We start from the raw sequence: 17489 nt of genomic DNA on the forward strand, positions 1-17489 counted from the left end.
TAGAATCTGTTTCCTAGACCTATTCAAGTCAAAGAAATACCTCTGCAAATCTAGCAAAGAAAACCCAAACAAGTTACTACTACTGTGTAGAGAAAATAGTGAAATAGTGTATATTCTAGAAACTTAAGACCAAACCCAAATACTTGCCCTAGCAAATGTGCTTGTATTGATCTTTATAATAAAGTTGGGAAAGAGCACAAAAGAAGAGTGATTGAACATTCAAGACACCAATTTGCATTCTATTCCTTAACTTCCCTTTTGTGTTTACTGTAGATATGAAGAATATCTAAGATTTTGAAAAACCAAACCAGGAGCTCTTTACTTCTAGAGCCCATTTTAATCAAGTTACTGAAGTCCCTGTCAACTTCTGCTTGAATGAAAAGCACAACATGACCTAACAGTGGAGGATATACTCAAATTGTGCTATTTATTATAAACTTTTGATTCTTCATCTTCCATTGCATTGATAGCAGCTATTTCCATTTGATAGATTAAACAAGGGACTGATTTAGCAAAGAGCTAAATAGCAGCATAGTGAAAGTAAAGTTCAAAGTTCAGAAATGCAATTTAGAAAGCATTCTCATCTATTAACAGATGTGACCACCAGCACAGCATGGTAAATAGTTAATAGCACTTAATGGCAGAGGCAGCACTCAACTAGTCTGAAGTTGTTTCATAAAGGATAGTTTTAATTTTTTTAAAGAGTGATGATTAAATGGCTTCTGTTTCGATGTTTGCTTCAGGTAACACAGCGACAAGCAACCTTTGTAACAATACACTGGAATCATCAGAAGTCCATCATTTTGGTTACTAATGGTAACACACCAGAGATGGAGATGTCTTTTTTTTTAAATGCTTTTGAATGACAGCCAAGAAGGCATAACTTCCTTTGCATGATTCCACTTCTTCCCAGTAATACTGAAAAACACCAGTCATTTGGTGAAAATAAGCAAGGTAATTACATTCAAGAACTACAAATGTCCAAAGCAGAGGAGGGGTAAAGGATTTCTGGAAAATGGTTAAACAAAGAAATTGCATTGACTAATTCAACCTTACCGTGCCCAGGAAATAAATAAGGAATAATCTGGTAAATCCTTCAGAAATGCTAAATGGATGGTCTCCAAACTGAGATTTTGCCTAGAACATAGGGACACATCTAGTCTATCTGCAGAGAAAATAAAAATTTCAACATCAAGAGACAGATCAAAAGAAGTTATGAACACATGTATGAAAAAATTGATCAACTCCCACTGAAACTACCTGAATAAGTCTTACCAAATTTAGTAGGACTTGAATGTGTGCAGAAAGAGAAATAAATTATGTACATTTTAAAAGAAGTAAATATGCAATTTTTGTTCAAGTGTGTGATGTTAGTTCTACTGAATAATTTAAAGGAATGAAATGCAGAATCAATAAATATCAGCTCTACATAAGGCACAACTGTATTTTTCTTACAGAAAAACTCAAATACAATTCCTTTCAAAAAAAAAAAAAAAAGTAAAACCAGAAGATATTTTTTGAATTATGCATGAGCTGCAGAACTAGTTCAAATAAGATTAGTTCTATTATACCAGAGCACACTTAGGGCTGCATTCAGCACTGAAATGAACTTTAATTTTTTTTTTCCTTGGAATTTTAGTGAAGAGAAAGTAGTTCTGTAAAATTCACTACTACTGCCCAAGTAACTGAAATATGTGGAATTGTACTAGATTACAAAATCTATACAATCAATTTACATTTGAACAGCTTATTTCACAAACGCAGTTCTTCGATTAAAAAAGTACTGCTTATTTTTGCATCTATTCCATAGCTGCCCACTTACTGATGAGTTATTCAGCACATTTCTGATTAGCTGTACAGAGAAAAAGAGCAAAGGGAAAAAAAAAAAAGCACATTCAGAAAAACAAATCTTTAGCAAATCCCAAGAACTAGCTTTAAAAAAAATCCTAAATCCTTCGGAAGTTGGAAATATAAGTGGTCAGAAAAAAAACAGTAGAGTTGTGATCATAATGAGAATACTTAAAAGAAGCAAATAGGCAATATTGGGCAGGGTCATTTTTAGAGTTGTTGGATCATCCACATTGTGCTCTGCTTCATAACTCTACTAAAACATTGAGAAGAGTAACACAAATATTTAATGAGAAAGAAATCTGAAATGGAAGATTTTCTCAGCATAAATCTCAGATATTTCCTCCCATTCCTAAGCATAAATCTCAGATATTTTAAAGTTCTTCCCAAATAATGAAAAACTAGTGTATGTCAAGAAGGTTTACAGCAGATTGGTCAGGACAACTGGAATGAAGGAAATCAAGCAAGAAGTACTTGCCTAATATGAACCAAGCCTAGCAATACTTCTACTAGGTGACCAGCTAGCCTGGTCTCCCATTTATATCCTGGACTTACGAAGCCTTCCTGACAGAACAGTGTTGTAAAATTAGAGACTCCACCAGGTTCAATCAGTTGGAATTTTCCCAATATGAATGGATGATCCAAAAATTTTCCAGGTGGCACTAAAATCACAGCTATTTACCAGAATCAGGCTCTGTATATTATAAGCTTTTCTTTCTTATGATTCAGTCAGCTGGTGAATCCTAAGGTTGATGGAAACAAACAGGCTTACAAATGTAAAAATCATCACCTTTTCCCTTTCCAAGGAATACGGTACCCTAAACCAGACAGGGAACCATCAGAACAAAGCCAGCACTGGGCAGCAGCTGTTTGCTCACCTGACTGACCTCCCATGGAGCCTGCTTCCTCATTCATGTATTGAGCTACCTTGCATTTCCAACTGACAAAAGTTGTTAAATCCTTCCAGTATGGGCTTCCCTCCAAAGCAAATAAAATTTCTTCAAGTGTATTATTAATTCTGAAACGACACAAAAAAACAAGGCTACCATGATTAAACCAGTGATTTCTTTCAAAGTCAAATAACCTTGTAAACAAATGCAGTTTCTCTGTAAATCTCTAGCTAACTTCCATTGGAACTTCATGCATACAGACAATCCTATTGACTTAAGGAAGAACTGTGTCAGGCAGGCTAGGCTGGAAGAGGCTTTGAGCAACCTGGTCTAGTGGAAGGTGTCCCTGCCCATGGCAGGGGGGTTGGAACTAGATGGTCTTTAAGGTCCCTTCCAACCCAAACCATTCTAAGATACTATGATTCTATAATAGCACAGTCCTTTGCTGAAGAAATGACCATCATAGGTATTACACAACTGGACTTCACTACACAAGTTTGTGAGCAGGTTAACCTTTTAAGAAACTCCCAATAAAATGGTTGAAGAAGCAGAATTTTGAAATGGAAAACAATTATTGAGAAACGCTTCCACTTGTGCTGCATTATTATTCTGCATTAAAAAAAAAAAATCATTGTTTTGTCTCTGAAAAAAAAAACCAAAAACCAAGAAAACACCTCACATAAAAATAGCACTGACCTTTTCTTGCTCTTCAATGTTACTTAAACACAAGCCCTTATTTCCAGGGGCCTTTTAGTTCTATCAGTGGTTTTGGTGCTTAAAAAAGGAAGCGTAAAACTAAACCTTCTGGTGATTTGATAATCATGTAAAAACATAGAGAAAGGGAAGGGAATCAACCACTGACCAACACCAAAAGGGACAAGAAAAATGACAGATTTTCTAGCATCTAAATTGTTATTAATGTCCGTGAATTCCATCTCTGTTGCAAGGCAGCTTCTGGAATTTCTGACAGATTCTTGAATGCTTAGAGCTAATAGTTTTACTGCTTTAATAACAAACGCTTCTGTCAAGTTTCTCATATGCATAAGTAATGTAGCTAGTTGTCTTTTACATGTTTAAGTTTGTGACCTAGGACATCTGTCCAGTATGCACGTAACTTCACATTAAATACATTATGCTCATGCTTTACATTGCCAAGCAAGAATAATAAAAAATAATCGAATATTATCCTATTTGATACAGGAATTTCTCTCTAATATACTGTGATTTAACACTATTAAAGCTTGAAATCAGTAGAATTACTGAGTCATTTCAAACGACAATCAACTTCATAAAAAGATGAATGGATTTCCTGCCAAAATAGAGGAACAGTGACCACTTGAGGCTGCAATATGCCTCCTAGTGCACTTTCTAAATACCTCATCTTTAATGTTTTCCTGCATCTTCTAAGAGTCTTTCAGATCCAAGTTTCCAAGCATCCTAAGCATTATTAGAATACCTTATTCCAGACTGGTACCAGTGAGGATCATTATGTATTAAAAGAAATACAAGATACATACAGTGAGAAGAGCAACTGTTTCTGACAGGAGCTGAAACTGATATTCTGCTCAGATGGTGCCTCCGTGCTCAGCAGTTGATTAATTTCACAGTAATAAGGATAATTTTTGGTTAGCTGCTCTTCTATTTCTTGCCATCCCAAATAATCATCCATTATTGAATCTGGCTGGCTCTGTTGTCCCTGAGTTACTTTCTGCAGAAGCAGGACCTTTCACAGTAAAGAAAGCAATATTTGAAACCAGTAAATGGGAAACTAACCTGAGATTTTAGCCTTGCTTCTTAGATTTGCAATATTGATGATATTGAATCCAACATAAGAACGATTAAATTAGCAGTCTTTCAAACCTTCTCAACCTTTTTCTGGAAGCCACAGCTACTTAGCATGGCTAAAATGTCACATCCACTCAAGCGACTCCACAGGACCACATGTGCCTTGCTCCCAAGCACATTTTAATCCATTTAAATAATCGGTTACCCATTCACTTATTAATAGCAAACACTAGGTAGAAAACTACACCTCCTGCTAATTTATTTCATTTTTTTCTAGTAACATAAGTAAGGCACTACAAGCTTTAACCATGAAAATAACTCAGAAATACTTACAGATTCCTTTAGTGACTGGACTTGGTTACTTAGATTGAAGGTCACCCCTGAGCCATTGCCAGGGCACACGTACATTGCTAAGATGTCGATGTCATCTGAGACCCGTGGAAGTATCAGGGCCTTCTCAAACATTGTAAGCACATCATTGCATATATAGGAAGTATTGCTCATCAACATCTAAAATTTAATTAATATACTGTCAGTTTAAAAATGACCTCAGGGTGAAGGAACAGATTTAAGTCACACTCCACATTAATTCTCACGATGAAATATCAAACAACAAAAAGGTACAATGTAAAGTTGGACCAAAATGCTCTTAATAAAAAGTGGCATTTTAGTAAGCACTTTTTATCCCCTAAAATAAGCCTCTGAAGCTTTATGTAAATGAATATACAAACATTAAATAACATACCTGTTTTAGCTCCACAAAGAGCTTTCTGATGTCTAGATGAATTAATCCATCTCTTTGGGCAAAGGGAATCAGTTTTTCCAGGCTATGTAGAGCTTCTGTAAGACATTTCCCACACACACCCCATAAAGAAAATATTTAACCTACAGAGTAATTCAGGGAGAGTACAGTAGGAAACATCCTTCTAGGAAAGAAAACTGTACATGACATGGTTTAAAAATACAGCAGTTACAGACGCATAAATGTTCCACTTTGGTTTAGATGACATCCCTGACCAAAGCGCTCCATAATTTTGCACAAAATATGTACACAGTTACACTCAGCACTTCTGAGGAGCAAAGCCTGCTCCCTCTCCCACACTGCCACTGAAAAAGTCTCATCAAGAAGAGGCAGAAAGAAGAGACCAGTCTTCTTACACCAGCGAAAGCATGACTCTATCCCCTTTCACAGCTATATCAGAGTAGCTTCAATGACTTCAGGAGTTTTCATGATTTTCAGGAAAGGAAAATGAGGTCCTGTGTGGGCTTCCAGCTCTGAATACCATGAATAAACTTGGACTCATTCTATAATTCTATATGTAACTGTTGATTTAGCCAGAAAATTCTTCTGAAATTTAATTTTCTAATTCCTTAAACTCCCAAGCAAAACTAGTCTTGCCCTTCTTAAATAAAAGACCACCACAGAAACGTTAGCAGGTCATGTTAAGGAGTTGCCAAAACCCAGAAGCCCTATAAAGGTAACACTGATGTAGCTCCACGTCCCCAGGTCCAACGGGCAGCAAGGCTGGGCAGGTAGGCACACAAGCCAACACGTACACAGTAAACACACACAGCCAGCCACTCAGATCAACACACACAGCATTCACACCCACGCAAACAGCACTAACGGCCTCGTCCTGTTCACCTCCCTGGCTGGTCAGGATGAAGGTCTGCTGGAGGGAATACATACATACATACATACATATACACACACTGTGGATCCCTCTAGCAGCTGGGCTCACACACACAGTCTCCCAGCAGCTGCCCCTGGATCCCAGTCTCCCTTCCCAGTTATTGGCACCTGGGCATACCAGCCCTCAAGGCTGTAGCCCTGCTGCAGCTTCTGGTACAGACGTGCTTACACACACACACAGAGTAGATCCCTGCAATAACTGCTCTTGGATGCTCAGTCCATCTAACAGCTGGTCCTTGTCCCTCAGCTCTCCCCAGCTGCCTCATACATAGGAACTGCACAAACAACTCTTATTCAACCCCCAGACCTCATGATCTCTCTGGTGTTGGCCTGGACCTCCTGGTTTCTCTGATAGCTGACCCTTCCTCACTGTCAGAGAGTTGCACACCTCCCCAGCTCCCAGGCCACCTTACCCACCCTTCAGCTATCCCAGCCGGATATTCACTAGTGATCACACACAAAGTCCACCTTCACTCCACTTTTCAATCTGTAAAGTGGCCCAGACTTGGAGGATGGGGACAGGGTACCATTTGTGTTACCCCACTTCCCAGGCTTCCTCTATACTCCTTTGTATGAATGGACAGGAGCATTTTATCACAAACGACAGGGCAGACGCCCAGCTGTAGTAAATCAGCGTAACTCCACCAGCATGAGGGAAAGCATATGGATATACAGTATACAGGCAAAATAGTGTAGCATGCTTCAAATCAGCCCATCCTAAAAAGGAGACTATAGAAACTATCCTGAAGTTTCAGAGGTGTCTGGCAGGTTTGGGTGCACAAGTAAATCAGGATTCGGTAATATGACTAGCAGTACTAGTGATTTCATGTGGCCACGTGCTATAAAATAAAACCCATAAGACAAAAGTGACACCTTCTGGCCCAATGACCTTATCTACCCAGAAGATAAACAATCAGCAAACTCAACATTAACAGTCCTAAAAGTGCGCCTTTGGAAAATCATGTTGAAAGAGTACTCGTTTTCTCATGAGAACTACTCCCTGCTAGGCACTCTGTCCCTGTTCATTTTTAGAGGCTAAAACAGATTTTACAATTTAGTTCAGTCAGCTGATACAGCTAAAGGGCATATTGGATTTTTTTTTTTTTGGTGTATCAACAAGAGAACTGCTTGCTAAATTCCCAGAGCATTTGGCTATAAAGCTATTAAAGGGAAGAAGCATACATGTGTCATACAAAAGAAGAGAGAAGTAGGCCTCACTCTTATCACTGGAGCTGTAATGTGACCTGCACAATCTTTACTCCTAGCAATGATGCACAGTACTAAAATACACACAAATTGTGTCAGTGTGTGTAAATTCCCAACAGTGATCTTCAAGCAAGGGTTTTTACTTGTAACCTGAAGACATCCAAGCTGAAAATCAAGCACAAAATTGTGCTATTTCAGTGGCATCTTGAACAAAATTTGTACTTTTAATATACCTTTTATTCTTTACTGTAAAGTCATATGCAAATATCCAGTAACTTAAGACTATCAATGTACCCAAAAAGACCAAAGTGTTTTTCATATATCTAATTAAAACTGAGTAATACAAGTGTTCTTTCTATATATATATCCACATTATAGTATTGCAGGTCTCCACTAAAATGTGTCACAGAAAGATATCTTGTCTTTTTTTTTTTTAATCCAGATCTGTGTGGATCTTACGATATGATTATATTTCTGACCAACTCCTAGGTATTCTGTGTGGATCTTATAATAGGATTATATACTGCCAACCAGTTCCTGTGTATCTTGGTGCTGAACATCACACAATCTCAGTCCTAGCACATCATTTAATAGTACAAATGTATTCCAAATCCGAAAGTCACAGCTGCTGGACTTATTTGCAAGAACTTCATGGCAGGTAGTTCATCTTATTCAGTCAAACTGCTGAAAAAAGACCTAGTTTCCCAACTTCCTGTAAAATACACCTCCACTTGCGCTGTGTTCTTCAACACTATTCCCTCTCTTCTGGGAATGGCATCTTCACTTCCTTCACCGTTAGCTCAGCTTTGTGTGCAAAAGGAGAGCCCCTAGAGAAAGAAGCATCCTGCCTCTGTACTTCACAGCCCTCAATCAGATCCTTACTTAGTGATCAGAAAATCCATGTATAAATCAGCATTTTCTTCACTTGCAATGACCAGCTGGGGGCAGGGAAAGAAAAAAAGGAAAAAAAAAAAACCAAACACCAACAACTGCATCTGTGCTGGGTTTAAATCTAAAACTAAGAATTCTTGTTCACACATACATGGCTGATGAGGTCAGAAACTTCTCGGGTATTGATAATTTTTATTTTCTTTTTCTTGAGTTAGTTCTTTAAAACAAGCAAGGCTGGATGAGGCTTTGAGGAGCCTGATCTAGTGGAAGGTGTCCCTGCCCATGGCAGGGGGGTTGAAACTAGGTGGTCTTCTAGGTCCCTTCCAACCCAAACCTGTCTATGGTTCTATAAAACACAGCCACAACAGTACTCAGCATCACATAAGATGCCTAAGGAAATAGTTATGAGAAGTCAAAACAAGTATTATGTTGTGTTCTGTTATCACTAAGGGAAACAAATTTTTAGGAACTGAAAAGCTGCTGTAAATATCTAAATGTGACATGTATTGCAGAGCCCAGATGCCTTCCTAGAGGTAGAATGTTATCCATTTCCCATGTTTTCCTGTGGAAGACACTTGAGTGCTAGTAACAAATAACCACCATGCAGCTTTACCTTCAGTGAAGTTTAAATACTGTGCAATTACGTTCCTTATAGCTCCATCTACCAGAAGCAATGTCTTCATAACAGGCCACTGAGGTACACCTTGAAGTACAGACCACATTCTCTCCAGATGTGGCATTCTGCAATCAAAAGAGGTAGAGCACAGAAACACTGTGTACTACAAACAAAAAGGTAAAGTTGCTGAAAAACAACAGGATTTTTGTTGCGCACTCACTATATCCTCTACTTTATAGTCTATTACAACAGCAGCAGTGTAGCAGTTTCCTTTTGTAAAAAAAAAATTAAAAAAAAAAATCAAATTCCAGAATGTACTACTAAATTACTGAACAACTTGACTGCAGTCTCTCTTAACAGTAGATAATGTAGTTGACAAAAAACTTGGCAAACTAAGGAAACAACAGTGAAAACAAACCAAAGGAACCCTTCTGACTCTTGGACAAGGCTTTAAGCAACCTGGTCTAGTGGAAGGTGTCCCTGCCCATGGCAGGTGGTTAAAACTAGGTGGTCTTTAAGGTCCCTTCCAACCCAAACCATTCTGTGATTCTATGAAGCTGACTCTCAGCATTGACTCTTCAGTCTCACAGGGGAGAAAGCACAACTTGTTTTCATGGACAAATCTAGTTCTTTTCAGACTAATTTACCTGAAGACCAAAGTCATTAATGTTAAGGAAGATTTACACAAAAAAACCCTCTCTCCTTTCCTCCTCCTTGGAGGAGGGGAAAAAAAAAAAAAAAGAAGGAAAAAAAAAAAAGAGAAGTTTCCCATTAAAGAGTTCATTTTCTATCAAGCCACATACCATGCCAAAAAAATAAAAATGTTTCTGAACACTCAAAGGTGGAGAAAAGGAGGCAGTAGCTGCTATTCCACCAGTGACTGTTAGATTAACCACAAGAGTTATACACCTGTTTATAATCCCCATCAGATCATTTACTTACGAAACATTTGTTTTCACTTTTTTGTGTCCTTGTGTTTGGAAATGGAAAGAGGTCTGTGTCCATTTTATAAGTTAATTAAAACAGCAACAAATCCAGAACCAAAGACATTGCCTGATCCCTTCCCACTTGAGGGTGTGCTGCATCTTTCAGATTTAACCTCAGATGTCAATTTGTAGAGCATGGATCACACCTCCTCCAATGAAGGACTGGTAGAACTATTGCAAGCAATGTCAAATTGAGGCCAACATTATAACTCCCAGAAGTGATGCAAGTCATTCAGTGTGCAGTTAGAAGAAGTATCAGTTCCTGTGCTCTGCCAGAGACTTTTCATGAGGCTCTACCAACTCCCTGTATCTACGTCTTTTAAGTCCTGTGTACAAGCTTCCAGAACATTTATAATTTTTTTTTTTTTGGGGGGGGATGGGTTGGGTTGATTTTGGGGGTGGGCATGGCAGGGTGGAAGGGGAGGGAGGGTTTGTGCTTGGGTTTTGTTTGTTTTCATTTTTTTAGCTAGATAGGAAAATACTGCTCTTAAATCACTTTATTTTTGCATAAATCACCCGGAACAGTTATCTTGATTTTATTTTAAAACATATGCTGTGAAACAGAATACCTGAAAGCACAGTCAATCCTTTCAAGCTTGCAGTTGCACTTGTCCAGAAATGGTAATTGAAGGCATTTCCAAAGTTACCACAAAATAGACTTCTATTAGATTAAGTGGCTAAGTGCTAAAAGAATAAAACTCTACTGTACAGGAAGATTTGGATTGCTTCAACAAAACAAATCATTCTGAATACGTAAAGAACTTATAGCCATATCTTCATATAAACTGCTTATATTTGCATTAAGTCATAAGCCAAACAGGGAACTTGAAAGTTCAAAACTATTAAAGTAAATGTTAACCTCAGAGTGCCCTAGATAGGATTGGAAGCTACATCTATATAAATACATAACATTGCATCATAATTCTCTTCTCCATAGTAGGCTTCTGTTCCAAGACCTCCTGCACAAACTAACACGAGTATGACTGCTACAACAAAAATCCAGCCTTTCAGATGCACCAGACTTGCTGTACGTGAGTAGACTGATCCTATAGCATATGTCCAGGAGAATTAATTACAGAGTCACAGCAGCTGTTTGTGGGAATGAGAATATTTTTGCAGAACAAGATAAAGAATTCAGGTCCTAGTTCAAAATCCTTAATTATACACAGCGGCCAATTCCTACGAGTCCTGCTCATGTACTCAGGTCCCCTGCTGCAATTTCTTTTTCACATGTGCATGCATCAGCACAACTATTTGATCATCTATGAGGTTTTGAATTACAGAATAAAACATAAAAACACAAAACAAAAATCAGAAGTCAAATGTAATGTGAAGATAATATTCAAGCAGGTCTGAACATTATAACACAAGTTGCAGAAGGACAAGTATAACTTACTGATCATGAGATGAATTATATCCTTCTGGAAAGTAGGCATCTGATTTTTCATTCCATTGCTGGATCACGGTATTTATCTCTGAAAAAAGTTTCCTGGCTTCCCTGTCATCTAGAAACTGAGACATTAAATCAGCTGTGATTCTTTCAAGTTCCAAAAGGAGTTTCTGAGAGAGGCTGCCGCTGAACCACTGCTCAAATACCTAGCAGATTGAATGCAATAGAAGACACACCTTGTTAGAGAATCAAAGCTTCTGTATTTAGACAAGGCACAGAATTTGCATATCTTCAAAAAAGCCACACAAAACACCAACTCCACCCCCACACCCCCAATTAACAGTGATAGTAAAATTTCTCCCTAACAATGTGTCTAGACTGAAATGACTGGCCTCACAGAGGTTGATTTTCAATACAGTTTGTACTGACTGGAAAGTTGGCAATATAACATGCTACAGAATGCAGAGAACTAGAATCCTACGCTGTGCTGTCCTTGCCCAAAGACCCAGGAATGGTAAAAAGATGGCCTGAGACCAACACCAACAAAAAGCAGACCTCCACAGTCCATTACTCATGTTTCCTTTCTCTTACAGGACTTCTGCCTACACTGCCAACACAGTGGAAAGCAGCAGCCTCACCATTTTTGCAGTCACAATATATGAAGAGATGGAGAAGAGGCCTGCATGCTCCCATGGTGTAGGCTAGAATAAGGTATGCCAAGGCCTGGCTACACCTATTGACTATTCTCCCTTATGTTTTCTTAATGTCAAATGGTTATAATAGGTTTCCCATAAGAGATGTCCTGGTCACCAAGGGGATTCCCAGTGGCCAGCAGCTTATGGTGCTTCAAGTTGCCATCGTAAGATGGCAGATCTTGATAAGAGTTTTAGAATCATATCTGAAACTATGACTGGATTTTCCTACTGCTACAAGACGAATTAGTGCATTAGTTTTGGCAGTCACATTAATTTGTTACTTCAAATCATCATGCATCAGTGAAACCTTTATAAAGGGAGAAATCAAAGGCTACATTTTTGAGGAAATACAAGAGAAGCTCTACATGCTTTCTTTAGATGATACTGCAAACATCTCCAGAACAGCTTGACAGACAGCTGATATTTTTTAACAGGGAAAAACACACTCCAAACCATCTTTCAGTGGAAAAACAAGCACCAGTGTTAAGGCACCTAGGTATGTGTTTTCCTTAGGAAACATCCGAAAGGTTTATCCTTTTCTTCACGCAACTACACATATGTCATCATAGAGACTACATGCCAAGCTGTTCTGCTAGAACAGAATTTTAAGTTACTGCACTGGAGATTTACTCTCATCTCCTTCAACATCCTTCAGTCACTACTGCCACAGATAGTGGAGGGGGATGAAAGAGAAATAAATTATGTACTGTATCAGTGGAGGCCTGTAGTTTGTTTTCAGTTTGGCCCAAAATTCAGTCTCAGGTGGGACAGTAAATGGGGTTACTGTCTTCTGTCAGGCCTCTGTAGTGCAGTATATTTCACTATACTCCCTATTACTTTTCAAATCTGTATTTGAGTTAATGACAAAATCGGATTAAGTGGACACATGGTGACAGATTATACTTCCACTGTAATGATTCTTTCTAAGGATACTTTGTATTACTAACAAGATGAAAGAAGTTCATGACAATAACATTTAATAGCTAACTCAGATCTTTTTATAGAGTTACTGTTGACAGCCTACATGCAAAAATTTGGAATTTAATGTATTAATTTATTAAAGTGTACCTGTGCATAGAGTCTAAGCTTGCTGACAGCATGAACAAGATACAGTTTGGCCTCATGCCACGGAGAAATACAACCTTCTTCATTATTCTCTTTCTTTGCTTCATTTTCTGGCATACTGGATAGAGCAGAGCACACAAACTGCTCTAGTGTCTCTCCTGTGGGAATCTGGCAGGGACATAAGAATTGATGAGCATCTCAAGAGAGCTGCTGAGTGTTACTTTTGCTATCACCTTACTTATCTGGTCAAAAATGAGTATCACATAGACTCCTTTGGTGAGAACAAAGCCCATTTAATCCAGCCTCATATTCAGGGGCACATACTTCAAAGTACTCCACATGCAGCGTGCTGCACAAAATACCAGTGGCCCCATTAGGGTTCTCATACACCAGGCAGAACAATGATGCTTGTACATGCAAGGGACTTTCACTGTGTGGCTACACCAGTGTTGCTACTTCTACAGTCATTTGCAGGCTGATACTGAATGAACGTGACTGATACAGTACACCTATACTAGAATTTTTGCACTTGAGTGACTGTATCAAAGCAACTTCAGAAGTATAAAAATTACTGACGTAAAAAGCATTCAATACAATGGTACATCTCAACCAATGATTACATGCAGCAGACTACTTTAATTTAAAAGTTGGCAGGTTTCAGCAGTGTGTCCAAGAGGCCAGATTTTTTTTCCTCATAACCTGACTTCTAAATTCTGTGTTGAAAGATTTATTATTCCAAATCATATAAATTTTATTAAAGAATACAAAAGTATTTTAGCATATTTTAATTCTCCTTATTAATGTTTTTGAGACACTTTACATCTTAACTCCTTTCAACTATGACTACAAAATTTAATAGAAATTTTACAGATGTTTTGACAGCAGACAAGCTGAGGCATTACATACAAATTTGAAGTGCTCAAACACACACTGTCCAGGCTTCCATATTTCTCCTCATACTTTTTTTAGAGTCTTCAATGCCCTAACATAAGCACACAGTATCAACATATTTCATCTATAAATAGCTAGCAAGTTGCCTGGGATTACACAGCCAACCACAGCTAACAGGCTGCAGTCAAAATCAGTTCAGTTGATCAAACTGGTCAACACTGATATTTCATTAAAAGGCCATTCAAAAAGTCAAGTGTTTTCATAATTTACCCCTTTGTGTACATCAGCTATTTGTATAACGAGCTCTTCTGGAGTACAGCTCCAGACTGTACCTTCTGAAGAGCAAAAAGAATTCAGATAAATATCAGCATGTTCTATTCAAAAGCTGTGAACTTCAAAAGAAGAAGCTGTAGAAATTCAAAAAAGTTTTCAAGATTTCTGCATTTCAAACCAGATCATTGCAACAGATCACTTTGGTCTAGAAGAAAGCTTAGAAAGCCCTCTCTGAGAAAAGAGATTTTCTTCACAATTAGACACATCACCTCTGCATTTCAATAGCCTCATTGAGAAAACTCATCATTCAAGTATATTCATATGAAGACTGCACAACTGAGAAGAAAGGACTCTTGATGTGCTTTAATCTACAGAAGAGACAGGCATTCTTTGCCCAGCAAACCAGATCAAAAACACTACCTGCCAAATTAATCCAGGCAGCTGCAAATCCAAGATCTAGTTTAAAAGCTTATTGAAACAAACCCCAGAATTTTCTACAGCATTAGATAGTAAACTCAGTACTTTTCCATACTCAGTGGTGACTTCAGAGAAGCATAAATTCATTAATCTACACAACTAGACCTATAAGCATCTTCATGTGCAGAAATTCCAGCTGAAGCTAAGTAAATTTATTTTGATGGGAATGAAACCAGAATATTTGGCAGTCTTTTACCTGCTTCACAAAACAAAGTTATAAATTCTGTAAGGCATAAAAATCCCTTCAGGGTACTGTCCAGGTTTCAGCTGAGATAGAGTTAATTTTCATCCTGCTGGCTGATTTAGTACTGTGTTTTGGATTTGGGAGGAAAATACTGTTGATATCACTGATGTTTCAGTTGCTGCTGAACAGTGCTTAGACAAAGTCAAGGACTTTTCAGCTTCTCATACTGCCCTGCCAGCAAGAAGGCTAAGAGATGCACAAGAAGCTGGGAGGGGACACAACCAGAACAGCTGACCCAAACTGGCCAAAGGGATATTTTATACCATACAACATCATGCGCAGCACATAAACTGGGAGGAGCTGGCTGGGGGTTAGCAGTTTGCTGCTTGGTGACTGGTTGCACATGGGTCAATGGATGGCGAGCAATTGCATTGTGCACTCCTTGTTTTGTATATTCTATTATTAGTATTACCCTTTCCTTTTCTGTCCTATTAACCTGTTTTCATCTCAACCCACGAGTTTTACCTTTTTTCCTATTCTCTTCCCCATCTCACTGGAGGGGGTGGAGTGAGCAAACAGCTGTGTGGTGTTTAGCTGCCTGCAGGGTTAAAACCACAACAGGTACCAACAAAAACACAGGTGAAAGGGAGAAAGACAAAAATTTCAAGTGGTTTACCTTTGTTAATTGTGCTGTGTAACTTAGCACCTTCTCAACACGAAGATCATCAAAACCAAACCTGGATCCAAGTTCTACTCTCACTGCATGTGGATTCCACAAAACATCCCCAAGAGAAAGGTTATACTGAAAACCTGAAAGAAAAAAAAAAAAAAAAACACCACACCACCACACACCTTCTGTTTACATCATTCTTGCTTTTTATGTTGTTTCTTGATGTTTCATACTTGATGAGATCCAAGTACCATGTTTCCAGCTTTCTGAAATAACGTTAAAAAAATAAAGCGTGCACCAATTTCAGAAGGATAAAATCCATCACTGCATTATTAATATGGTAAAGTCAGTTAATCTGATGGTATTCTGACAACTGATATGATACTGGTGAGATTCCTCACACAGCGACTGCCAGCAGACCCAGCAGGGTGCCATCCTGAACTATGCATCTATTCATGCAAATGTGTGTGCATGGGCTGGATAAGGATCATTGCTGAGAGAGAGAACACCAGGAGAATACCAGAAGACCCAGGGAATTTAAGCTCACCCTCTGTGCAAGAGCTCCATCATGTCACGTTTATACCAATTCAGTCTTGGTTTTGACAGCTGAAGTGGGATTTAGACTGCGTATGATTCTTAGCCTGACCTTGTATGCAAAGCAGACAGCTGCACCCAGAACCTAATTGTGTGCCACCAGACAGGTTGCCAATGAAACTTGTTCTTGACCTTTCCTTGAGGAGTTGTCCTGGGGCCTTCTCAGTTAAACTCATCTCCCATACCCAAGCAGCAGCTGGGGAGACTGATCTAGCCCTTCGGCTGAGATGAGAATTTACGATAAGAGAAGAATGAAGCTTAAAGTAAAACAGCCGTAATGCTTAACATGCATGTCCAAAACAAGAGGCTATCCCTCCCACTGAATGCAAGGAATTATTCTTTGCGGTGATTTAGTCTCTCTCCAGAATTCACAACTGAAAGACCATTAGATATATTAGACCAACATGTTTTGTTTATCAAATAGTTGCCAGTCTGATTAAATTTAGTTATTAGTATTTAAAAAACAGATCAATAAAGAAATGAGTTAGCACTGCAGCAATATCGTTCAATTAGACCTTTTACAATAGGAATTTAGCAGAAGCACAAACAGTTACTGCTATCACATACTCCCAGAATGCACACAAGGTGCTTCAAAAAAATAAAAAAAGAGGCAAATTCCTTACCTTCTAAGCTCCTTTCCTGTATTGACGCAGCAGTTAAATTCAGTGCTGTTTTCACCACTTGATAGAAAATTTTGCTCAATGGCATGATAGCCAAATCCTTCAATGAAATTAAGATACTGAAAGTGAAAAATAAAACAAAAATCAAGCTCTTTATATATCCAGAAAAACAGAAAGGACTTGGTGGAACAAGATTAAATTCAAGCAGCTGAATATTAAAATATTTTATTATTCAAAAACTGATGTTCTGTCAAATTAGACATTTCATTAAAAAGAACCACATGATTTTTACAGTTAGAGTTTCACTTAGTCTTCATTAAGGAAATGTCCTTTAAAGAGGACCAATGCCCCCCCACCCAAAAAAAAAGAAATAGATAAGAGAATTAAAAGTGGGTGCAAAATTACATCAAAACCACCCTAAGAGTTGTCCCAGATACCAACACAAGACAGGATGGACACAGAATACTTATATTTTACTTCCACCCCATCTGCAGAGTTAAAAACAACCTTTAAAGCAACAGAACACTTATTCTCACAACAAATTAAACAAAGCACATTACAGAATTCATTAATAAAAATTAATCTATTTAATTTCTTACAAGTCTCAGTCTTTGTTAATGTGTCTGTAATTTACTACTTAAAGTTTATGTCAAATTCACCAGTTATTTCCTATAGAGTATTCCTTTGTTATGAAAATAAGAATCCATTGTTGTTA

General features: G+C 38.1%; 1 protein-coding gene across 1 annotated transcript in view; it reads right to left on the reverse strand.

The window, feature by feature from the left end:
* The window catches only part of ABCA13 (ATP-binding cassette, sub-family A (ABC1), member 13), a gene marked incomplete at its 3' end in the record, with an annotated part of 64058 nt that overhangs the window by 24515 nt on the left and 22054 nt on the right, over positions 1–17489 (reverse strand). Inside the window, exons 6-15 of the mRNA XM_010152679.1 lie at positions 16778–16893; positions 15567–15700; positions 13069–13233; positions 11312–11511; positions 8927–9054; positions 5269–5363; positions 4857–5033; positions 4256–4461; positions 2727–2866; positions 1057–1165 (exon numbers count right to left, since the gene is read on the reverse strand). Of these exons, the coding sequence (XP_010150981.1) occupies positions 1057–1165; positions 2727–2866; positions 4256–4461; positions 4857–5033; positions 5269–5363; positions 8927–9054; positions 11312–11511; positions 13069–13233; positions 15567–15700; positions 16778–16893 (1470 nt within the window). The remainder of the gene's footprint in view (positions 1–1056; positions 1166–2726; positions 2867–4255; positions 4462–4856; positions 5034–5268; positions 5364–8926; positions 9055–11311; positions 11512–13068; positions 13234–15566; positions 15701–16777; positions 16894–17489) is intronic.

Source organism: Eurypyga helias, unplaced genomic scaffold (assembly GCF_000690775.1).
Source record: "Eurypyga helias isolate BGI_N326 unplaced genomic scaffold, ASM69077v1 scaffold12785, whole genome shotgun sequence".
Classification (NCBI taxonomy): Eukaryota; Metazoa; Chordata; class Aves; order Eurypygiformes; family Eurypygidae; genus Eurypyga; species Eurypyga helias.